At 38.2% G+C, this 24,915-nt stretch overlaps 1 protein-coding gene across 3 annotated transcripts in view; it reads left to right on the top strand.

Moving 5' to 3' along the window:
- The window catches only part of CAP2 (cyclase associated actin cytoskeleton regulatory protein 2), a 39,784-nt gene that overhangs the window by 4,796 nt on the left and 10,073 nt on the right, over positions 1 to 24,915 (top strand). For all 3 annotated transcript variants that reach the window (XM_083360666.1, XM_083360668.1, XM_083360667.1), the window contains exons 2-8: positions 2,952 to 3,058; positions 5,904 to 6,004; positions 13,716 to 13,793; positions 19,255 to 19,398; positions 19,977 to 20,062; positions 20,224 to 20,329; positions 24,001 to 24,187. In XM_083360666.1, the coding sequence (XP_083216792.1) occupies positions 2,953 to 3,058; positions 5,904 to 6,004; positions 13,716 to 13,793; positions 19,255 to 19,398; positions 19,977 to 20,062; positions 20,224 to 20,329; positions 24,001 to 24,187 (808 nt within the window). In that variant the 5' untranslated portion in view covers position 2,952. The remainder of the gene's footprint in view (positions 1 to 2,951; positions 3,059 to 5,903; positions 6,005 to 13,715; positions 13,794 to 19,254; positions 19,399 to 19,976; positions 20,063 to 20,223; positions 20,330 to 24,000; positions 24,188 to 24,915) is intronic.

Genomic DNA, 24,915 nt, shown 5'->3' with positions numbered 1-24,915 from the left:
GGATAGATATATACCTTCTTTTGAGAGTAGGCCACAGAATTTCATTTTTAATGTGGGCCAGTGTGCTCACAGTAAAAAAATGACAATAAAGATTATCTTATCTTATCCTATTCTGTCCTGTCTTATCTTATCGTGTTATCTTCAGTGACCGTTCAAAGTTATGACAATGCTGAATGAGGAGACTTATACCTGATCCTTGAAATTGTGGCCATTGGAATGATCATGTGGTCAACCACATGACCACTCCAATGGCCACAACCAACATGCAACCAACATGCGATTAAAATGGTTAGAGTGTCCTGCAGTCACAGGCTCGCTATTTATGAACATCACAGCCGGCTTCTCACATGCATAGACAATGAAAATGGCAATCGTGTGACATGCTTCATGACCCATGCAGGATTTCCTTGTTGACTGGAAGGGCCAGAACTGCTGTCTTAAGTTTGTGCAGTCATGTGACATCACACTTTTCGACCACCTTGGCTAGTAATATTGTACCATGCTTTGCTAAGTACCCCTGGTATACTGTGAAACATAGAAAATGGTTTTTCTTTTTTTAATTTAAAATTCTGGCCATTGGCAAGTGGCTTACATAACTACATTTCTATATATACTAATACATTATTCTGTGCATAGAAGTAAGACTGAAACATTGTTTTGATTTTCATCATTATTTACTTCAAGCCAAGCAAGCTATAGCCAAACCAGATTTCCTGAAAATATTGAGAAAGTGTGAAGTGGGTAGCATTTAAATAAAATATTTTAATCTGCTTGTATGCAGGATGAAAAGGGCTATACTATGAATTGCAGAATTATTTGAAGCTAATTATCTTTAGATGTTTTAAATATACTTGTAGTTTTCATCAAGAAATTTGCCTCGTTGAAGTAACACAGAAATGTGAACAATGCATATTTTTAAACAATGTTTATCCTGGCTTTTTTCTGTTCATGATTTGAAATAATTATGTTAATTATGAGTTGGGATAAGTACTGGTAAAAAGTTTTTCTATTAACTTTCAAAATAGTCTTGCACATACATTTTTACGTTTATTTGAATTCTGAATGGAATAGAAGACATTATGGACTTGCCATTCATTCATTCATTCTTCTTTGACTCATTAAATTCTATTATCTATATATAGACCTCCCAGAGTTGTCGAGAGTCAGGTGGCATACAAATTTCATGAATGAATGAATGATATACTGAAATACATGCTGTTACTGGATATTAACAGCATTTGCTTCCTTCCAGTAATTGGATTTGTGGCACTAATTAACTGGATTGCAAGCACTTCAGAATATTTGATTAGTGCATGGCCAAAGAGATACTCTGTACTTTACATAACTATTGATAGAGGAGATACTTAAAATGTTACATTTTATTGGCTGCAAAAAGAAAATACCGTAAAACAAAAAAATAAGCATCTGTGTATGGTGATTCAAAAAAGTAGCACTAAATGTTATATGGATAATTAGAAACAATGTTGCCTTGGTAACTTTAAATCAGCCATTTTTTTCAAAATATTCTGGTTGTTATGGCATCAAAAGTTATTACATCCATATGTGAAAAAAACCTTTCCTCCTTCCTTCCTCCCTCATATGAATATGTGTATCCAACATTTGGTATTCTAAAGCAGGAATGTCCAAATCTTAATCTTAAGGCTTTTTAACAGGAAGAAACTCCTGTCCCACCAAAATTGTGAGATATATTACAAGCCTACCCCTATTTTGTTTCTTGTTACTGTTGATGATTAAATCAGTCTCAAGGAAAAATACTTTCTTAGTGAGTTGAATTTGCAGATGTCTTACGGACTTGAAAAGGTCTTATGGACTTTAGGCATTATTTTAAAAATATCCTTGGGTTTCTAGCGTTTGATGGAATTATAAGAGAAGGTTAAAGATGCTTATTGAGGAAAATGGATTTGCATAACAACTGCTGCATCCACTTAATGACCATTGTAAAGAATGGTGATTACTTACCTCGACTTACGACTGCAACAATTCATTACCATAATTCTAGTCTCAATTCCTGTTGTCAAGTCAGGATCTACCTATAATGTAAATAACATCTAATACATTTTATAGCTAAAAAGAACATTTTTGAGATGTTTCCAGCTTTCAGAGCATATTTGGGGACACTTCCTTCTAATTTCCATTGAAAACAAATTGTAAAAAGTGAAGTCACAAGAAAAGGAAATGCAGAAATTACAGATAGCGATAATTACCTTATTTACAGTAGTTATTAGCTAAATTGTTGGAAGATCACACAGACCTTCTCGCATTCATGAGGTGGTTAACACATTTAATGTGATTTTTAAAACAGTTTAATCGAGGTGAAAACTTAAGTTGTGGAGTTTAGCCAAGGCTGGATATTTTCTCCATATGTTCTACTTCTAAGATGCTAACAGACGTGCAATGTTAACTTAAAAAGAAAAAAGATGCAATTTGGCAACATTTATTCATTTCCATGTGCAGGGCTGTCTGTGGTGATGGTCATTGGTTTCAGAATAGTGGGCATGGCTTGGCGATTTAGCCCCACCCCTTTTTACATGTGTACAATGCATGAATACTCTTTTAAAAGAGACATTTTGATTGCCTCTTCATGCATGGCTTTTTGAAGCCAGTGATTGACACTGCAGATAGCCCTGAGTTTGGAAGAGGTATTCACAACCAAAAAATTAACTGAGTTTGGTTAAGGAACCAGACTAGAAAGCAAGAGACTGTGAGTTCAAGCCCTACCTTGGGCCCATCACTCACTCAACTTGCCTCGCAGGATTGTTTTCGTGGGGAAAATACGAGGAAGGTCTGTTTAATGTGTTCACCACCTTGAGTTATCCATAAAAATAATAAAATGGTGTGTGTGTATGTAAAAATATAATTTCGTGGTTCTCTAAAATCTACACTTCTCATGCCACAGCTAGTATTATGTGTATCTCTTAATTTTTTTCCAGAATGGCAGAGGTGGCTTTGATAGAAAGGTTGGAAAAAGCTGTAATTAGGCTTGAATCATTATCAGAATCACACAGAGCTGCTGGAACTGTCAATGGAATTAATGGAGGTATGATTTTATTGTTTCAGAAACTATTTTTTATTTGGTTGAAAAGTGAACACCTAAATGTCCTGTGGTGGTAACATTTGTTACGAAAGAAAGCTAAAAGATAATCACTTCCATCATGTTTTTAAATTATCTGTATGGAATATTAATCTTTCATTTTAATCAAAGTTTTATGTTCTGCAGAAAAGATGTGTAATTCATCTATTATCCACATTATTGATGTTTTAAATTTCTCTCCATATTTCAACATTACTGTTTTGATTGTTACAAATAATTTACTGTCCAGTAAAACAAAAATTAGCAGAAAAGTTCTGTGTTGCCAAATGAAAATACCTATTTTCCACTTTTTGACATTGGATTAAAAATGTACTTCGGTCACTAAAAGTAGTTTAAGGGTTATTTTTATTTTGGGGTTTGTTTGTTTTTTTGCATACTGTTTTCCATTGGGGTTTTTTCCATTGTATTTCTATAATCCATCTCAAGAAGCACGTCATATTGTCTGATAACTTAGAAAAAAACACAGTTAACAAACTACTGATCCAGTGAACATAATAATAATAATAATAATAATAATAATAATAATAATAATAATAATAATAAAAAGTTGGAAGGGAACTTGGAGGTCATCTAGTCCAACCCCTTGCTCAGGCAGGAAACCCAATACCATTTCAGACAAATAGCTGTCCAGTCTGTTCTTAAAAACTTCCCCATAGATTACAGTACAATACAATCAGCTCTTTTAGCTTTACAGTACTGTAATACTTTATAACAATTATACATGCTTTGGTGCCTCGATTTGTGGATCATAGACATTCAGAGTAAAGCTTTTCATAATGTCAGCAGTAAGGTGCTTTCCTCCCATCTCTGAGTTAGGTGAAAAGAATATCAGTGGAGAAAGTGCTGTCTGTGCTGATTACCTTGCCTTAGACTCAGAACCAGGGCTTTTTTTCTCATAGAACACTCAGAACGGAGTTCCGGCACCTTTTTTGGATGGAACCTTGTAGGGTAAGCAAGGCGGGTTGTATGATATGTGTGAGTTCCGGCACCTTTTTCTTTTACAAAAAAGCACTGCTCAGAACCAATTACTGTTGTTGTCCACGCTCAGTTCAGTGTGGGATAATTTCAGGGTATCAGTTGCTAGGTGACTTTTTTATAAAAAATCCCATTTATATCCCGCCCTTCTCCGAAGACTCAGGGCGGCTTACAATCTAAGAAGCACAAATCAATGTGCTTAGCATCCCTTTCCCTCTAATCTAGTGTCCTCAGTCTATAGGCATGAAAACCAAGCACCGATCACGTGTTGGGGCATTGTTGAGTGTTCAGGTGGTGTTGTTTTTTTTGTCACTTAGTGTGTATTAGATTTTTCATTGTGGATACTTTCTTCGACTTTGTTTTTGCTGAAAATAGAGGCTTCTGCTTCAAGGCCTTATAGCTTCCATACACAAGGCCAATTTGTGACATCGTTTTCTGCTAAGGTTAAGGAAGCAGGACTGTGCGTGGAGAATTTCCTCCACCTACTGCAATTCCTAACTGAGATTCCCTGCTGCTGAAATGGCCAATTCTCTTTATCAAGAGCTGGCAATCGCATTTTTTTAAAAAAAAATAATTAAAAAAAATATTTTTTTAAAAAAAATGTATGGTTTCAAGCTGTTATCCAAATCCTCCAGAAATTTTCTATTGTATTATTTCCACACTGGGGCTTTCAGTGGTTAGAAGGACAATGGAGGAAGAGGCCCTGAAAAATGCAGAAAGGGAATCTCACTGCTAGTGATGATCTGCAGGGCCTCCTCTTTGCTCTCATGATTACCGGTAATTCAGAGCAGCCTGAAAGGTCCGTGTTTTGCTTGCATTAGGAATCAGCACAGTCCTTCCAATTCCATTTCTCCCTAATGGTCAAAGGTTCTAGCCCAGGGGTGTCAAACTCAATTTCATTGAGGGCCGCATCAGCATTGCGGTTGCCCTCAGGGGGGTCGGGTGGGCGTGGCCAGGGTGGGCATGGCCTAATGGGTGGGCGTGGCTAGAGTGCGTATGGCCTACTGGGTGGGCATGGCCAGCTCTACATTGTTCGCATCAAGGGTGCCTATGGGGGCCTGGGCAGGAGTGGGACAGATCTGAGGGTCTCTGGCAGAAGGAGGGTCTCTGGGCCAGGGCCAAGGCAGTGGGGGCCGTTCCCTCATGTTTCCAGGATGGCTTCGGGGGCCACATGAAACCACTTCACAGGCCGGATCTGGCCCCCGGGCCTTGTGTTTGACATGTCTGTTCTAGCCTGACAATAGGAGACCTTAAGAAGCAATAGTTCATATTCCTGACACTTGCTTCTGGATCTCCATAATGTCCCAGCTTTGCTTTCTCTTCATCTCTGGGATGGGAACCTTCACAGCTTGAGGCTTATAGAGTTCACTTGAAGGAAGTCCTCCTTTGGTCCTTTGCTTCAAGATAGCAGTGCATTTTGTTGACAATTAGTCAGCTAAATCTAAAATGTTTTATTACTTTGCTTTAATTACTCTATTATTTAAAAAAATAGATAGGGATTAAATATATGGGCTCCAAAAAAGGAACCTTGTTTTAGGATTTAAAGATTGGAAGTAGCTCATCTTAAATCTATTTCAGAACAAGTAAAGTAAATGTTTACATTTTACAAAATTTCGTACAAAATTTTATTATTACTCTGTGTGGAGAAAGATGGCACAGGCCAGGGCCAAAATGTAAGAATAATTTAAATCTGGACATTGCTTCTGCAGCAATTGAGTTTACAAGATGCTTTCCTAGTTATATGAGGTTTTCATTTTAGATTATGAAATGAAGAGAACGTTTTAGCCAGTTCTTTCAGTTCAGCTTTCTTCCACAGAACTAGCACCATATGTTGAAGCTTTCGACAGACTCATGAATGAAAGTGTAGCTGAGTTTATAAAGAATAGCAAGATCCTTGATGGTGATATAAAGACTCATGTAAGTATTTATTTGTTTTAGTTTCTAATTATGAAGATTTAATTTTCACAAAAAGGTGGGTCTTCCATTGATTCCCTCTAGACTGCCAAAGGTCCAGTACTTGCTGAAATTTCAAAGGGTGAAGAAATAGCTTTCAAACCAAGTTCAAAAAGGAGATGAATCCAGAACTTCCTTATTCTAGCCAAAAATTGAGTTAAATGTATAGAAGTTAAATCCACTTTTCCCAACAGACAACTATAATATACTTTATGTAAATACCAAACAAAAGCTGGCCTGAGAATGTTATTCAATTATAAATGTTTTGAAAGAATATAAATGCGAAGACCACTTACAATATCCTCAGACTTAAGTTTGGTTTAGCTAAACTGATATTTATTCTCAATATTCAGTTCTAGATCATCTGCCTGGCTCTTCTTTCAATTATATTAAATTTGCTAATTGAAAACATTTCCTAAAATCAATGTTAACTCCTAATCATATTAAAATTATTACCAATATCTGGTAGAATCTAGTCTGATTTTGTAACATAACTAGACGCAGGGCTTTTTTTCTCATAGAACGCTCAGAACGGCGTTCCGGCACCTTTTTTTTTTGCAAAAAAAAAAAAAACTCCCTCTGAAAGCCTATTGCTAGGCAATCTTGGCCCTATTTATGACTCGTGGACTTCCAGAAATCTTGAGCCAGCCATGCTGAGGGGAAAGGGAGAGGTTTCCAAGCTGAGCCATGCTGGCTTAGGAATTCTGGGAGTTGAAGTCCTTGAGTCATAAAAGAGCCTGCACTAGAAGAGGACATTTAAATTATTTACAGGATTACTTCTTTAGGAACTAAACTTTTAGAATGTAAAACAGCTAATTCAAAAAAGCCAACAGGAAAGAACCTCACATTTTTCATCTGCTTCTGTCTTTCGGAAGGTAAAATTAGATAAAATAATCTATTTCCTATGTTAACATCTCTGCAATAGTATAACAAAGTTTTGGATGATGGAATTATTTTTTTTATCTAAGGATAACTAATGATAACAGCTCTTAAATCTGTTATTTTGTTTTATTTTTGCACAAAAAATTGTATAATTTGCATTTGCATTCATTTACAAATAGAATATGTTGTTAAAATGTATTGGTGTTGAAATAATTAGTGCACACATATACCTAAAACTAGATTATTGCATTTGGCAATTGTACTAAAAAAATAATCTCATTGTAACCAATATAATTCATTTAATTTGAAATCAAGTGAAAAATTGATTTAAAAAGAAATTAATGGCAATTCTTTTATAAGAAGTTGCCTCAAAGAAAATGAGTTTGACATGCCTGCTGTAGATAGTTGAATGCTCCAAAATAAATTCTAGACCAGGCTTGTACATGCAGCCTACCAAGCACCCTTGGACAGAGCACAGACTTTTTTAAAAAAAGTAATAAAATCACCACCACTGCCCTGAAAGTCATGTTGCCTAGTGCCTCCATGGCTTACCATGACCACGAACTCCAACACTGTAGATGCTCCTCTAGTCACCAAATTATTGATTAGCCCAGCAGCATTCCTTTGCAGACCACAAAGATTTTTAATTTATCAGTGTGGGCCTTTCCCTTCTACAAGTTGCACAGACCTCTTCTAAATTTTCCTCTTGTCTTTCTGAGTTAACTCCTTGGTCTGTCATTGAACAAGAATTGACTTTGTAGGGAAGCATATTATCATTTGATGTATATTTAACATATGTTCTACCTTTATTTACTGATTATATAATATTTGTAGCAAATCCACATGGCGAGGTTTGGGGCAACTTACAATATTTTTAAAATCATAAGATTAAAACATAAAAGCAGGGCTTTTTTTCTGCATCGCCTGGCCCGCACCGCCTTTGCTGCTCACACCATGCAGCCCCGCTGTATAGAGCGGGCCTCGCTGCTCCCACAGCACCAGCTGTGCTGGCTCTGGCCCCAGGGGGCAGCCCGCCACCAACACCCCTAGCACCCGTGACCGCAGCAGTGCCGCCCCCAGCCTCCTGCGCCCGCCAAGATGAGAGTTGTGGCACCTTTTTTTAGGAAAAAAAGAAGCACTGACTAGACCACGGGTCGGCAACCTGCAGCTCCAGAGCTGCATGCGGCTCTTTAAGCCATCTCCTGCGGCTCCCAGTCCCCCTCCACCATTCTGGAAAAAAAAGTGGGAGTAAAAAAGTCCCATTGAGAGAATGAGGAGGCAGAGGTTTGGAGAGCTGGTGCCTTTCAGGGCCGAAAGAAACGTGAACGAAGGCAGCAGCTCTCCAAATGGGGGGCAGAGATTTGGAGAGCACGCAGCTTTCCAAACCGCCACCGTCCCGTTTGCAGAGCTTCCGCCTTTGTCCATGTTTGACGGTGGCGGCCGATCTCCAAACAGGCGGTGTCGGTTTGGAGAGCTGCGCGTGCAGCTCTCCAAACCGCCAACGTCCCATTTGCAGAGCTTCTGCCTTCGTCCGTGTTTGATGTAGGTGGCAGATCTCCAAACGGGTGGCGATGGTTTGGAGAGCTGCGCACGCAGCTCTCCAAACCTCCACTGTCCCGTTTGCAGAGCTTCCGCCTTCATCAAACATGATCTCCAAACAGGTGGCGGCAATTTGGAGGCCCCGGGGGGAGGGGCAGGGTGCTCGGGTGGCTCTGGCGGCGCCCAGGCTGAAGACGGCACCGCAACCCACCGCTCGTCGCCAGGGAGACCCGCCGCCACTGCCACGCATGTGCCTCCCGAGGCTGCAAGCTTCGCACAGGAAACTCGGTGTCCGGGGAAGCGGCAGCAAAAGAGCCGCCTCCCTTTCCCCCCAGCAGACTTCAGTTGGGGTTTTGTGCTCTTGACGTTGGCGAGGACTTTTCAGGCTAGCTAGCAGAAGAGAAGCCGGGCCCTTCCTCCTCGGGCGCCATGAGCGGGTGCGGGAAGTGCTGCAAACACAGCCTCGTGAAATTTGCCCGCACCCTCTTCAAACTCGTCATGGGCAGGCTTAGCAAAGGTAAAGGCGAGGAGTAAAGGCGATGCGGGAACGGCAGGCGGCGGCAGCAGAGGGAGGGAGGGAGGGAAAGGAGCAAGAAGACCAGCTGACGCCGTTCGCCAGTTGTTGGGTTTAGGGAGTGGAAGGGCGTTTGCTGCGCTTGTGGTGTTTGTTGGGTCACTTCTGGGCGATCACGGGGGCCCTGGACGATGTGGGGTTTTGCAGCAAAGCCTGGTAGGAAAAGGCTTCATCGGGGCACCCTTTCCTGCTTGGGGGGCTTCCGAAGCTACGAATCGCCCTTTCCAGTTTGCAGCAGTAGTGGCAGCAGCTGGAAGGCGGTGTGAAAACCAGTCCGCGAACCTCTTGTTTCCTGGGGGGGGGGAAGAGTTGGAGCCTGTTGTTTTGCGCATGCACGCGCATACACACCCTTCTTTGCGGCTCCCAGTTTTTTCTTTTGTGAGGGAACCAGTTCCAAGTGGCTCTTTCACTGTTTCAGGTTGCCGGCCCTTGGACTACTAGACGATATCATATATTAGTGCGATAACATTAGGAATTGTCCTGCATAGTCTATTTATGTCATTACCTTTCTTTAGCTCTGCAATACATTTTCTTAAAAGTTTTCTGACTTAGGCTGCACTGCGAAAAAGAGACCATGGTGGATCTCAGTGGACTTGATCCAACACCTGTGCTTTGCCTTAGCAGGTCAAAGAAGGAATGCTTTTCTTCTACATATCTTGTAGGCCACATGTCCCGTGCATTATGTGTACAGCTGCTTCTTCTTTCATACCAGGAGTTGAAAAGCAAGTTGTATTTGGTTTCAGAAAACACCTGTTGTCCAGAAAACTGTCCGATACACAGGAAACAGTATATTATATCTTGGAATATGTTTAGGGTATTTTTAAACATAATCTTATGCATAATTACTAGAGGAGAAACCCAAAGAATTAAATGGAACTTTCAAAGTTAAACATATGTAAGGTCACATTAACATGGACATAAATATCTACGTCCAACCTTGTGAATTTAATTTATCCCATGTGATCTATTTAATTATACTCTGTTCTCAGTTGAACTCGGAATTTAAGTGATATTGATATTTAACTGATATAATATATTTTGGTTGTTTATTTATATGTAGTTTTTAAAATTCTGTCTAGAAATAGTAAATGTTGAGAGTCAATTTGTAAACTTCAAGCATAGGAGAGCAAGACATAAAGTGTTTTAATTAACTCTATGCTGAACTCTATGCTGAAAGGAAAACCAACTTTTTGGAATAAAAAAATCATACTATTTCACATGGAACTCTTTTGGGACCAAAGGAATTGACAGGGCTAGTGACAACCCACAGATACTGTATATATGCTTAAGCATATGCTCACTTTCAACCTACATGTAAAATACTCATTAGCTGGGGGAGCAAGTTTTTTTTATTCTTAAATGATTCCCTCCACCGTGAATAAGTTTTTTTTTAAATTTTGATTTAACTGGTTGAATTCAGCCATTGAGCTCTGGCTTAGCACAGACATGAAAAACTACAGCCTATGGTTGCATATAGCACATGCTAGCAATTTTATTTCAGCCATAGATCTCTCAACAAGGGTAGTCGCCCAAAATTTGGCTATGGGGATATTTGGGATTTTCTTTAAGAGGTGAAATGGGTGCCAACCATCTCATCTTTTACAAATTTCCAAGACATCTCAAAATTTCCAAGGCTCCCTCAAAAATCAAGGTTACTTGAGGTTTGGTCCGTGTCTGTTTTTGAAGCATAGTACAGTTTTCATTATGCATGGAAAACCTGTTGCAGCTGTTAGGTTACCAAAAGGTTGTTTCTTCATTTCCTTGTCAAACAAAACCAGAAGGATATAATGCTTCTTTTATTTAAATATTTTGTTCGTATCTGACCTCAAAGCTGTAATAAATAAATTTGAATTTTGATCGTTTCCCTACTTACTCAGTCTTCTTAAAGGTTTTATGTGCCGTGCAAAAAGCAGCCAAGGTCTGCATAAATTTGTACCTCACTTTATATATTGAAAAGGAAAAAAACCCCAAATGGGTGATTGTTTTTTAATCATATTTGCTGATAGCAAAAAATATTATTCTATATTACTTGATTAGAAGGTAATTGTTCTGAAAGACCTCAGTTCAGTTAATAATTTTGGGAGTTAGTTTTATAATAAACGCTACAAAGCTGAAAGCATTATTTATTATAGCTGGCTTAGGTGAATAACTTGCAGCCATTAGCTAAATGTATACAGTAGCTCCCAAAAGGTCAAGGCTTCATTCTGAACCACTTCTTGAACTGGTGATCTGATAGATCGGTATCAAGTTTGGCTAAAGGAGGAATGATAGCCACAGTTGTCAAGGGAACACTTGCAATAATAAGTGCAAGCGGAACAAGCGACAATTTCTCTGTTCGACGTGCTCACGTGTGAAAACAAATGAAAGGTTGGCTATTGCAGTGCAGGTAGTGCTCGATTTACAACAATTCGTTTGCAAGTCGGTTGGTGACTTAACAACGGCACTGAAAAAAAGGGATTTATGGCCATTTTTCACACTTAGGACTATCGCAGCATCCCCATGATCATGTGATTTACATTCGGATGCTTGACAACTGCTTCATATTTGTGACGGTTGCGGGGTCCTGGGATCATGTGATCCTCTTTTGCAACCTTCTAACAAGCAAAGTCAAAGGGAAAGCCAGGTTCAGTTAACAACCGGGTTACTAACTTAACAACTGCAGGGGTTCACTTAACAAATGTGGCAAGGAAACTCATAAAAAGGGGGCAAAACTCACTTAACAAATTTCTCACTTAGCAAGATAAATTTTGGGCTCAATTGAATAACAGGTCTGACATTATTATTAGAGACAATGAGAGGCTACTCTAGGTAGCAGATTCTGAAAAGGAGAGAGAGCTCCAGGGCTCTATATGGTGCTGACACAGGACTCACACCTCATGTTATCATGGATTGTTCAGCAAGGGATAGATAGAATAGGCTGAGCCCAAACCAACAAACTGTGTTAGGGTTTAGCATGATATATAAAGCAAATTATATATAGGAAGCTAGTCATGTCTCGTATCCCCAAGCCATGAAGCTGCAATGGAGAAGGCTGTCCTGTCACTGTTGAGTAATGAAAAATTCAGCCATCTGTTCAGCTCAGAAAACAAGGAGGCTGAGCAGGTGTACACACGTGCAGGCATCATATTGCCTCTCCTCTCAGGCAACAACATGTCTTGGGGTGATGATTTCTTTTTGTTTTGCTTTATCCCATCCCTCTGATTCTTTAGAGAGATGCGAGTCAGTCTAGATTGGGATGAATAGGCATGCTCAGTATGCTGTCGTTCTAACCAAGAACAATTTTGTCTTGTCTGGGTTTCGTTTCAGTTGATTACCCTTCATTCAGTGAATCGGGATGTATGCTGGTTCAGTCCCCTTTGACACAGAGTTGCCCAGTGTTTTTCTAAAGCCAATGCAGAGCCATTTATACAGAGGTTCATTGAAAGGATTTACACTTTGAGCTTTTTTCACAATGCTATTGTGATACAATTGTTCGTGTTTATTTTGGAATGAAGAGATTCTATAGCTCCTTTTAATGTGCTTGTCAACAATTTGAATTGGTACTGAATGATATGAAGCTTGAAGTGATGATGACATACAAGAAGACAATCGAGGAAAACAAATTACAAATACCCGGTAAATTACATAGCATGGGTAAAATGGTTTCCTTTTGTTGCCCTGTAAATAATTTATTGGAAAATCTAAGATTTAATATTGTTAGACAGGACAAACATTTCTCTATCCTCTACATACAATTTATAATTTGCGAAATTATAAACAAGAATAATTTTCCCTTTTCTTCTTTTCTCTTAAATTAAAAATTCACATTTTTAACTTAAATTTTATTGACTCTCTTAAATGAGATTAAAAAAAAGAAACACATCTGTTAGTTTTACCTAGCGATGTCTCTTTTCTGTAAGCTTATATATATTTACATCATTGCAAATAAAACATTAAAAATTGTGCTTATATATACAGGTAGTCCTCAACTTAAAACAGTTTGTTTTTGTGACTCTTCAAAGTTACAACAGCACTGAAAAACGTGACTTAGGACCGTTTTTCACATTTACAATCATTGCAGCATCCCCAGGTTTACATGAACAAAATTCAGATGCCTGGCAACTGGTTCATATTTATGACCGTTGCAGTGTCCCAAAATCATTTTGCACCTTCTGACAAGCAAAGTCAATGAGGAAGCCAGATTCACTCAACAATTGTGTCACTAACTTATCAATTGCAGTGATTCACTAAACAACTGTGGCAAGAATGGTCGTAAAATGGGGCAAAACTCACTTAACAAATGTCTCACTTAACAACAGAAATATTGGGGTCAGTTGTGGTCATAAGCCGAGGTTTGTTTGTATTAAGCTTACCCACAAATTGCACCACAAGAAAACAGATCACATGTGAAAAGAAATAGATGAAAGCAAAAATGGTTTCTGCCAGGAATGCGTAGAAAATGGACGAACTTGATTCAGATTAAACTGTTACCTTTACTTCTATATTACGAAGTGGTGCTGCTCTGCTAGCCGTTACTACAAACCACGCTGTAGCTTGGTTAGAGTACATGGGTTTAGCTTTATTCGGATAGCTTTGTTTAAGGGATCAAAACAGTCTCAGGTAGAGAAAGTGCACTTAAAAGTGTTGGTTTTTAATATTTTTAATTCATAGCTTATTCCCTTGTTTATCCTTTTTCCATAGGCAGAAATGGTTCATGCAGCTTTCCAAGCTCAAAGGGCATTTCTTTGGTTGACCTCACGTTATCAAGAGCCCCAAGAGGTAAGAAATGTTGTGGTCCCCTGAAATGTTAAAGTTTTGTTGGCGGATTTCTAAAAATGGGAAGTTGGCATGTTGTAAAGCAAAACAAAATCAGGCTTTTGGTTCATTTTATTTTTAAAAAAAAGTCTGGGTGCCTAAACTTATTTAAAAAATAAAAATGACTGGCTCTTGTAACGCAGTGGTTTGGTTGGATGTATGCCTAGAATAAAAGACCATACCCTAGAGAGTGGCAGATGAATTTCTGCCAGCGGATATAGGAGTCCTATAAATAAAGTTACTTTTCCCAATCTTGGTTAAATATCTGGAAATATCTCAAAATTTGTTTTAATTCTCTAGTTAATAGTTCTGATAAAGTTGTGAAGTAAGAAACTTTCATTAAATGACCACTTAATTGTATATAAAACTGAACATCTTAGGCATCAGTGAATTGAGAAGAATTGGATCATTCAGTCAGAAAATAAGGCTGTTTATTACACATACATATATGAAAAACAAAACAGGAACTAGTTGCTTTTATAATGAAAAAGTTTATAGCAAGAACAATGATTGGCTAGAGTGTAATCAGTGACCATAATCCATTAGACTTTATGGACATCCTTTTAATATCATGACTGTCCACTTATGCTCCAACCACTAATGCAGAAGAGGACGTTGATAGGTTTTGTGATCAAGTTCAATTTGAAATTAACAGAACATGCAAACAAGATGTGTTGTTTGTGATTGGAGACTGGAAATTTTAAGGAGGAAAATGGAGTTGGATTGTAAGATTTAGGAAACCAAAATGAAGCAGGAGAGCAACATTAATTTCTGCCAGTACAATGATTTATTCATAGATAACACTGACTTCAAATCATCAAAACAACACCTCTGTACATGGACCGCAACAGAGTAGTGCATAGAAATTAAATTGATTATAGTACTGCTAAAAAGTGGAATTGGTATAATGAAATACTGTACAGTAGAGATGCAACATCCAAGATACGGTAGAAAATACACTATACTTAACATTAATCTATTCTATAGCATTAGAAAATGAAGTTACATTAGCACTCTAGCCCTTACCAAGTCAGAAGGCTATAGGAATTAATAGAACACCTTCACATAAAATGGCAAACAACAGAAACAGAATAATTAAAGTGTGTAATTAAGCTATACCAGCAAATCTGCAGAAAACCAGATCGGAAGAGGCCTATCTACATTCCAGTATGAAAAAGGAGATTTAACAGCATGTACAAGCTTCCAAACTACAATACAATATTCTTAATTTCACGTGCTGGCAAAATAATGCTTAGGATCATCCAACACAGATTAGAATCCAACACAGATTAGAATCCTGCACGGGAAAAGAGATGCCAGATGTTCAAGCTAGCTTTAGAAAAATTCAAAAAATGCAAGACATTATCACTGATACATGCTGGATAATTGAGAAAGCCAAAGAATGCCCAAAAGAAATCACTGTCTGCTTCATTGATTATAGAAACGCCTTCAATTATGCAGTCATATCAAGTTAGGGAATCTATCTAGAAAAATAAGAATCCTAGAACCCCTCATTTTCCTATGCAAAACCTATATATAGCTCTGAAAGGAAGAACAGAGTGACTTCAAGTTGGCCACTGAGTGTGAGAAGGCTGTATGCTTTCCCCTTATTTATTCAGTTCATATGCTGAATATATTGTATATTAAGGAAAGATGAATTTTAAAAAAGATAAGGGTAGTTTTAAAATTGGAGGAATAAAATTGAATAACCTGTGCTATGCTGATGACACCGTGGTGGTGCAGTGGTTAGAATGCAGTATTGCAGGCTAATTCTGCTGACTGCCAGCAGTTCGGCAGTTCGATTATCAACGGGCTCAAGGCTGACTCAGCCTTCCATCCTTCCGAGGTTGGTAAAATGAGGACCCGCACTGTGAAGCGGTATATAAATCTAAGTGCTATTGCTGTTGCTAGTGTGATAGCTGACAGTGCAAAGCATCTGCAAGCTCTGATGATAAAAATAAAAAGTGCACTGAAAAAAAATGGGCTAACATTATATATAAAGAAGACAAAACTAATAACAGCAGATACAACAATCATCCATAGACTAGCACTTAGTAGAACAGTTATGAAGGCCCTAGGACAGAGGTAGGCAACCTTGGCTCTTTTATGACTCGTGGACTTCAACTCCCAGAATTCCTGAGCCAGAGTCCTAAAAGAGCCAAGGTTGCCTAACCCTGCCCTAGGAATATATTCCGGTCTCATGATGTGTCTGTACCTACAAAGATCAGAATAATGCAAGCAATGGCATTCTATGTGACACCCTATGGGAGCGTAAGTTGGACTTTGAAAAAGCAGGTTAGGAAGACATTTTTGAACCTTGGTGTTGGACAAGACTCCTGGGAATAACTTAGTCAACCAAGAAAACAAAGAAATGACTCATTGAACAAATCAACCTTGAGTTTTTGCTCACGGCGCAAATAACCAGGTTCAAATTATCTACGCAGTAAGGATTGACACCAGCTTCATGGCACATTATCAAACAATTCGGTATCCTCAAGAATTTTGGATCTCCTGCAATTCCTTGTGGCCCCCAGTTCACCTATTATTAATTTAGAACCTCTAGCCACATTGAATAATACAGTATATAGGATATGGTGAATCCTCCTAAGTAAAAGAAAAACAATTTTTGCTGTTATTATGATAAGCTGAAATATATATCATAGTGTAAAATTAACACAGCTGTATATGTGTATGTGAAACACAGCTGTCAGGCAAAATAAATATTCTGTAACGTTCAGCTGCTTCAGTAGCATTTTTTACTGCAAGTGGTATGATAGTTTCATCTTGTCAAAAGCAAAAAATATGTGTTGTAGATTTAGAAATAGCGGATTATAGTATAAAGAAAAGTTGATATGAACATAACAGAAAATACTTCGTTAATGTGACAGTATCTGTTCCTGTTTGTACTTTAAGCTGAAGTCACAAATTTAAGCAAAATCCAGACAGGTAGAATGAGCATTAATTTTCATCAGAATTCCCAGGGCAGAGAAAAGCATATTAAGATGACAGCAACTCCTGAAAAAGCAAGCAATTGTGCCATTGAGCTTTCCAGGCAGTTTGTGAAGCGGTGGATGAATAAACTGTTGGTGATCATGTCTCCACAGCTTTGCAAATATTCAAAAGCAATGTTATAGAAGGGGGCATTTGCACAATTTATCCTAAAGTAATAACAGAAAACAAAGCCATTAGTATTCTGAAGCATGTAGGATTCTTTAGTTCAAATGTAGCATCCATGTCGGCAAGTCACAAAGAAATGTTTGTTCATTGTGATTTTTCTGAGATATGTTTTTGCTAGCAGTGCTTACATTTTATTCCGTCTTGAAGCCCGTCATTTCCCTGCATATGCAAAAATAGCAAGAGCTAACAAGATAATTCCAGCTGGCATGTCAATCCTATAACAACTACAATAAATTACTTAGCAGAGTGAATGCTTTGTTCCTTTTTATGGTCATGTTCTATATTTGTATGTGAAGTGGAAATGGTCACATGAGAAAACCATCATCTGATACTACAGTTTACGTATACTAGCTGGCTAGTAGCTACTGCCTGCAAAATTACTCTTCAGAAACCTGCGATTTAAACTTTTTTACTTATTTGGAATTTATTTCAAATGCTTCAATGTTAAAAACAAAAATTATCCTTTAAGTAAACAAGAAGTGGAAAGTTATTTTAAAAACATTTTGGAATGAGAATAAACTAAAACTAAAGTAATTATGTATAAAGAATTCCCACTAAAATAGTTTCCCTCACTTTATGTGATTTCTGTTTATGCGATTTTCTATTACGCAATTGATCATTTCCATTCAAGAAATCACTATGCAGGGAAAATAGCCCTATTATGTGATTTATGCCAGTGTAGTCCATTTGTTATTGAGAGCCAATTTGATGTAGTGTTTAAGGCATGGCTAGAAATCAGGAGACAATGAATTCTATTTCCATGATAGCACAGAGCCAACTGGGTCATCTTGAGCCAGTTACTCTCTCGCAGCCACAGGAAAGAGGCAATGGCAAACTTCTTCTGAAATCTTGCCAAGAAAATAAGTGCAGGGACTAATCCAGGCAGTCACCAAGAGTCGAAACTGACTTGAAGGCACAAAATAAAAAAGTTAATTTGCACCAATGGTCTAGAAACATACCAAGACTTCCCAAAACTGCCTGCTTTTTCCTAGCCAAACCCTTTTCTATCTTCCCTTATGCATTTATTATTGGGTTGTGCTGCTGTTCTAGTGATGCATGTTTAGTTCCATAGTAATAGCAATAGTAATAGCACTTAGACTTATATACCACTTCACAGTGCTTTTACAGCCCTCTCAGTATATTGCCCCCAACAATCTGGATCCTCATTTTACCAACCTTAGAAGGATGGAAGGCTGAGTCAACCTTGAGTAAGAATCGAACTGCTGGAAGTTGGCAGAATTAGCCTGCAATACTGCATTCTAACCACTGTGCCACCACGGCTCTTCATACCAACTGTACTATGGGATCAATACAGCTGTCAAATATGTTGCCAAACATTCCTATTCAAAAGGACCTCTCCAGCACTAGAAATAAAGAAGAAAATATTAATCTCTGCTGAAGCTGGTTGAGGATCTTCACCCAGGGATAAGCTTTTAAACCTGAGTGAATCTGCTCTGCACAAAAATTGAATGCTAATAAAATTTCAGAGTGCTATGATGCGTTCCACCATGCACGTTAGAAAAACTACTTTGCAAAAGATTGAGAAAATGGTTTCACTGTACATAAAATATGAGACAAGGGGAAAAAAGTGTTTGTGTAATGCAGTGCTTAAAAATAAGGCTCTGAAAATTATATCAAGGTAGATAGATACAGAATTAGCCATCCAGAAATGTAAGATCTGACCTGTGTAATTTATGATAATTCCTATTAAACATACAGTATTATAGCTATGTTATTTTTTTACTTGAGTTTTTTGTAATTTCCTGTATGGGTCTAGATAATTTTTTATAGCTTTGGCAATGAGATAATTTTTGAATCATAGACATTTAATATTACTTAAAATGACTGTCTTTCCTTATTAAATATGCATAATTATTTTCCTAAAAAGGATAAATTTCTACAAGCCCATAATACTAATCCTCAACATTGGGTTTTCTGGGTCTTTGATGTCTTCTGGACTACTCTTAATGCTAGGTATTAAGGGCAGAGCTTTAGAAAAGAAATATTTATGAATCCTCTTGGTAAAATGAGGAAGGCTTCCATATGTATAACGACTGAAACATATTTTACCTCACAAGACAATTCTTCCTGTAAGAAATAAATTTTGAAAAGATCTCAGTTTCAATAATGACAAGAAAACTGGTTTGTGAATGCATGTGTATGCATAAGTGTGTGTGCACGCACACACACATATGAAAAGAAACATTTCTGTTCTGATACTGATTTCTTCATTTTATTAATACTGCAGTGTGAAGTTGCCATTCTTCTAAAACCAATATCGGAAAAAATTCAGGAAATTCAGATGTTCAGAGAGAGAAATCGTGGAAGCAATATGTTTAATCATCTGTCTGCTGTCAGCGAAAGTATTCCAGCTCTTGGATGGATAACAATTGTAAGTTCTGAGTTTTAGAAGTGGACAAAACCAATTTTCTCACCCTTATCTATCATGCAACCTTGGACTGGTTTGACTCGTTTCAGACCTCATTGCTTGCAGATGGTACTATCATATCACCACCTCACTTTTAAAGATTTCCTCTCCATCCTCAGTCACAGCAGCCCACTTTATTGAATCCCTCAATATGTGGGGTTGATGGAAACATTTAGCTAAGCAGGGTTGGGTCTGTTTACTACACGGCTGGGAGATCACCAGGGATGTAGTCTAAACTGTGAAGGCATGAAAGCATTCCTAAACAAGGCAGTGGCAAATATTCCATATTGCTTCCATATAGTTGCCAAGGAAACTGCAAGCATAGTCCTGAAAAGTCACCAGGTATCATGGAATGGCCTTAATTTTCTTAGAGAACAAGGTCAGCAGAATAGACTTCCACAAACCTTACTTGTATCTATGTTGCTTTGAAATAACGATCGGTTAAAATAGGAAGGAGGTTGTTCCCCCATGATTACATTTACCTTTTCTTTCTCAAAAAGGATTCTTGTGGTTTTACACAATGCTCCTGTGTTCTCTTTTAGTCTGCTAAGCCAGGACCTTATGTAAAGGAGATGAATGATGCTGCTACGTTTTATACTAATAGGGTGTTAAAAGACTACAAGCATAGGTAAGTTAATACTCCACCACCATCACCTTCATCACCCAATTTAACTACTTTGCTTGGCCAGTATATCTGAGGTGATTACCATCAGTGGTAATTCTCTTCTTGACTTGAAGGTCAGAAGGGATCCTAAAGAACATGAACATATAGCTGTTATTATGTTACAGTGATTTGCGTCACGTTGATTGGGTGAAATCATTCCTCAATATTTGGACAGAGCTTCAAGCATATATAAAAGAATACCATACTACCGGGCTCATCTGGAGTAAAACTGTGAGTGCTTTATTTCTTACCTTCCACTATGAAAAAAGAGAATACATTGTACAGTAGTGTTCCCAAATTAGTGTTGGAGGGGGGTTAAAATTATTCTTGAACTAAGAGGAAAAAAACATATCATTTTGGTTCCCAGCAATGGTATATTTCCAGGACAAAGAACTTTATGAAATAAAAGAGATAGGAGAGGGTTTTAAATGTTCCATCTCTTAGCATCTTTGATTCCATAATTGATTGTTCCAAAGAAAATTAGGAAAATTATATACAGGTAGTCCTCCGATTATGATGGCAGTGGGACCAGGAACTTCATGTGACCACATCACTTAGCGAAGGCAATTACGTCAGTCCTGCTTGCCATTGTTAAACAAAGAACAGGCTAAAACATATGAAGAACAGTTGGAAGAACTGAAAAGAAGGACCAGGGGTGACATGATAGCGGTTTTCTAATATTTGAGGGGCTGTCACAGAGAGGCGGGTGACAACCTATTTTCCAAAGCACCCAAAGGCCAGACAAGGAACAAGGGTGGAAACTGATCAAGGAGAGGTTCAACCTAGAAATAAGGAGAAATTTTCTGACCATGAGAACAATCAACCAATGGAACAGCTTGCCTTCAGACGTTGTGGGTGCTCCCTCACTGGAGGCTCTCAAGAAGAGACTGGACAGCCACTTGTCAGAAATGGAATAGGGTCCCTGCTTGAGCAAATCTGTATTCTGATCACATCTGACTTCCTGCCAGCTTCCTTATTGACTTTGTTCTCTAGCAGGGATCATTGGAAATTGCAATCATGTGACAGTGGCTCACTGTGCTGTCATAATTGTGAGCTGGGTACCAAACACCTTGATTACAGTCATGTGACTGCAATGACCAGAAGTCCGAGGAACCATTGTAAGTGCCCTTGTTCAGCACTGTTGTAACTTTGAACAGTTGCTGAATGAGTGGTTGTAGCCCAAAGACTATCTGTATACTTGAATCTACATTTTAAATATTTAATGACCACAAAGATACACATGTCCCAACCAACCCAACAACATTGGTTGATACTTTTATTCAATTGGTTCATGCATTCTTTTGCAGTTTTACCTAATTTGGTTTTTAAAATTACTTAATTTGCCTTTTCTATGTATTTTAATGCACAGAGTTCCGCTTATGGCTTCTGTAAAATCATAATTCCCCAGACATGTTACAGGTTCTCAAGAGTTGACCTTGCCTTAAAGCTAGCAATTCATTAGATTAAATCTGAGCAGATGTTTTAACAATATATCTTTATAAACAGCTTTAAAAAAAACTATTTAGCGCAAATGTTTACAATGTCTGTCTCCTAGGTTTATGTCAGCTGCCTCCTTGGCGGACAGCTGTTCTCTTTTGTATTGTCCATTATTTCAAATGTTTAGGCAATGTATGACAATGCATTGCGCCAACTAATATATGACAATACTTGTGCCAAAATATTTATTGGAAGTTGCTACATATCATTTTCACATTAACTGTCAGGGAAACAGTTATGTCAAATGGATGAATATCAGATGTTAAATGGAAGTTCTAGTAATAATCTAATCTTAAGTGTTTCATGAATGACAGCGGGAACTAAAAAGCTTGTCTCTGGAATTCACTTGGAACTTGTAAATGGAGAAGTGATAAGAGTGTGGGACTTCTTAATTTTGTTCTTCTCCCACTAAAGATCATGTTTAAAAACTAGGGCAGAAGTACAATTTGCAGATAACTGATTAATAACACTCACACAATGACTGAACGACTATGCTATTATGCTATAATGAAGGATGTTTGGTTTTGGCTAAGCCATTGCATTTTTAATTACAGCTTCTAGCTTTAGCATGTTTCACAGATGGTTGTGAGCAATGAAGTATTTGTCAATTTTCATACATAGCCCATAACATAATAGCCAATTTCATTGGGTCATTAATACTAAACTGGCAAATGTGCTATATTGCTTAACATGTTTTCTAGACAAGATGGGAGGCACACAGATGAATTAAACAAACAAATAACCATAAAGGTCACTAGGTAATTTGTTATGCCTTTTGCAATAAGCCATGACTTTCTTTGATTTGTGGTTTTTGAACAAGACAGAGTGGCCTGATATACATATAATGCAAAACCGTAATCTATGCTTAATAAATCTCATGGCTGTGTTCATGTATCGTTTTTAGTCAAAACCTTCCAGTGTTATTGCTTAGCACAGCCCTTGAGGAGTGTGGTGGCACACGTGGTTAGAACACTGGATTGACAAACAGCAAGCTTGAGTTTTAGACCTGAGGGCTGCTGTCTAACAGGGTGAGTTCCTGCCATTTGTTCCAGCTCCTGCCCGCTTTATAGTTTGAAAGCGTGCAAACGTGAGTAGATAAATAGGTACCACTTCAGTGGGCACAATAGGGACATGAAATGAGCCCCCAAATAGGTGCCCCCGGGGCAATGGCCAGGTCACCAGCTAATACTTTCAACCCAGAAGCACCTTGGTGCTTGAATGTGAAGCACAGTATTTTTTGTTCTCTTGGAGTTTCCTCTGACAGCAGTTTCCTATCCTTTGGAGGTGGGAAACATGAAAATGATATTATAACGTCTAAAATAGGCAGATCAGAGTCCAAAAATAAAGAAATACACAAAACGTTTGAGCCTTTGTGAACGATGTGTATCTTCCCTACCCCCCAGTATTTTTACAAATCCTAGCCCTTTCTTGGGCAGATATTTGTATGTATTTCTCAAGTATATTAGTTGTGCCTGCCTTAAACCAGATTAATTTGTAGGTGTTTATTCCAAGATTTCTGAGTTTGTCTTTAATGTACTTGTTCTCAAATATATATATCTTCTCAACTAGTATATGACACCATCTGAAAAAAGGTAATGTTTATGTTTTAACTGAACATCCATTTCCCAAAGCAACTAGTTACTAAAATTCTGAAAGAATAAAATCGCATATAATTACAGTCATATATTGTTTTGTGTACACACACACACATAAAAAAGAAAATGTGAAGCTCAGATCATATAACAACCTACTAGAACAGGTGGACCGTGGCACAGAGGCATAGATCTTTTGTTAAGGTGTTTCTTCTGTAAATGTATAGTAGTGTTGTCTTTATAAAGCACAAATTTTCCACCACCTGTTTTCAAGCATCCTTGCTGCAATGGAAGTCTAGTTACCAGGTGAAATAGCCGATGAGTAAAGGTAGTCCTTAAGTTACGACCACAGTTGAGCCCAAAATTTCTGTTTTAAGTGAGACATTTGTTAAGTGAATTTTGCCCCGTTTTATGACCTTTCTTGCCACAGTTGTTAAGTGAATCACTAGTTGTTAAGTTAGTGACACGGAACTTGTTAGAAAGTCACAAAAGGGGATCACGTGACTCCCGGATACTGCAACTGTCATAAATATGACTCAACTGCCAGGCATTTGATCGTATGATCATGGGGATGCTGCAACGGTTGTAAGTGTGAAAAAATGGTCATAACTCAACTTTTTTTAGTGTTGTTGTAACTTTGAACAGTCACTAAATGAACTATTAAAAATCAAGGACTACCTGTAAGGCTTTTATAGAGAAACATCGCATCTTTTTCGTCTATCAGCTGGACTGTTCCATTTGGTTATTTTTACAATATTGGAGTAAAATTGCATTTTACAGAAACTTCATCTCTTTACTTAAAAAAAAAATTAGGGTCCAGTAGCCTCAGCAGCATCAAGTTTGCCTGCTCTAGTGAACAAACAAGGCCTCCCTCCACCACCACCACCTCCGCCACCAGGACCTCCTCCTGCCATCGATACACAATATGCAAAAGATGATACAACTGCTGCTCGTTCGGCCTTATTTGCTCAGTTGAACCAGGGAGAAACAATTACCAAAGGTACGACGCCCACCGTAACTTAAGCCTCTCTTCAAACCATTCCTCCCAACATTTTCTTATAAAAGTTAAAAGCACTTGCTTTCTATGTATGCAAACACCTTTATGCTAAAAATGCTTAACTTGGAAATCTGACACTGCAGACATTTCTGGTGAAGATATGGTGAGCTGAACATCGCTGAAGGGGGGGGGATGGCATTTATGATGGAGATGGGCAGCCAGATGCTGGATCATAGCCGGCAAAACCTTCCAGAGAAATTTGAGGTTGTGAGATTGCCCATATGTACTCCAGACAGCTCCTTCTTGTGAGTAGACCGCAGGAACCCAGGTTTTAGCGTTTGGCTTATGCGAGCAGCTGGGAATCAAGGGATTCCATCTAAGCTCACAATCTGATGTAGCCTGTGTGGACACAATGCTCAACCACACCTCATTTCTTAATCACTTTTTGATTATTATTTTTTTACCGCTTACCAGATATTAAGAACTTTTGGAACAGTGATGTTTTATTGCATCCATTGAGTGAGTCTCCTTCTCCTTAGTAAAAGAAGTTTTAAGTATGAGTTTAAGAAAAATTATTTTTTGGAATAAGCAGCAAAAAGGTGTTCAGAGTATTGATTTTGGAAAGTTACAAACAGACTAAGGTTCCAGCCGGATTTGAAATGGACTTTGAAATTAATTATAAGAATCCTTCCCATGGGAAAATGCTTTTGTTTTGAATTCTTTTTTTAAAA

The sequence above is a fragment of the Vipera ursinii genome (assembly GCF_947247035.1).
Source record: "Vipera ursinii genome assembly, chromosome: 3".
Classification (NCBI taxonomy): domain Eukaryota; kingdom Metazoa; phylum Chordata; class Lepidosauria; order Squamata; family Viperidae; genus Vipera; species Vipera ursinii.
The sequence above is the reverse complement of the archived record's forward strand: the minus strand, read 5'-3'. Positions and strand labels throughout refer to the sequence as shown.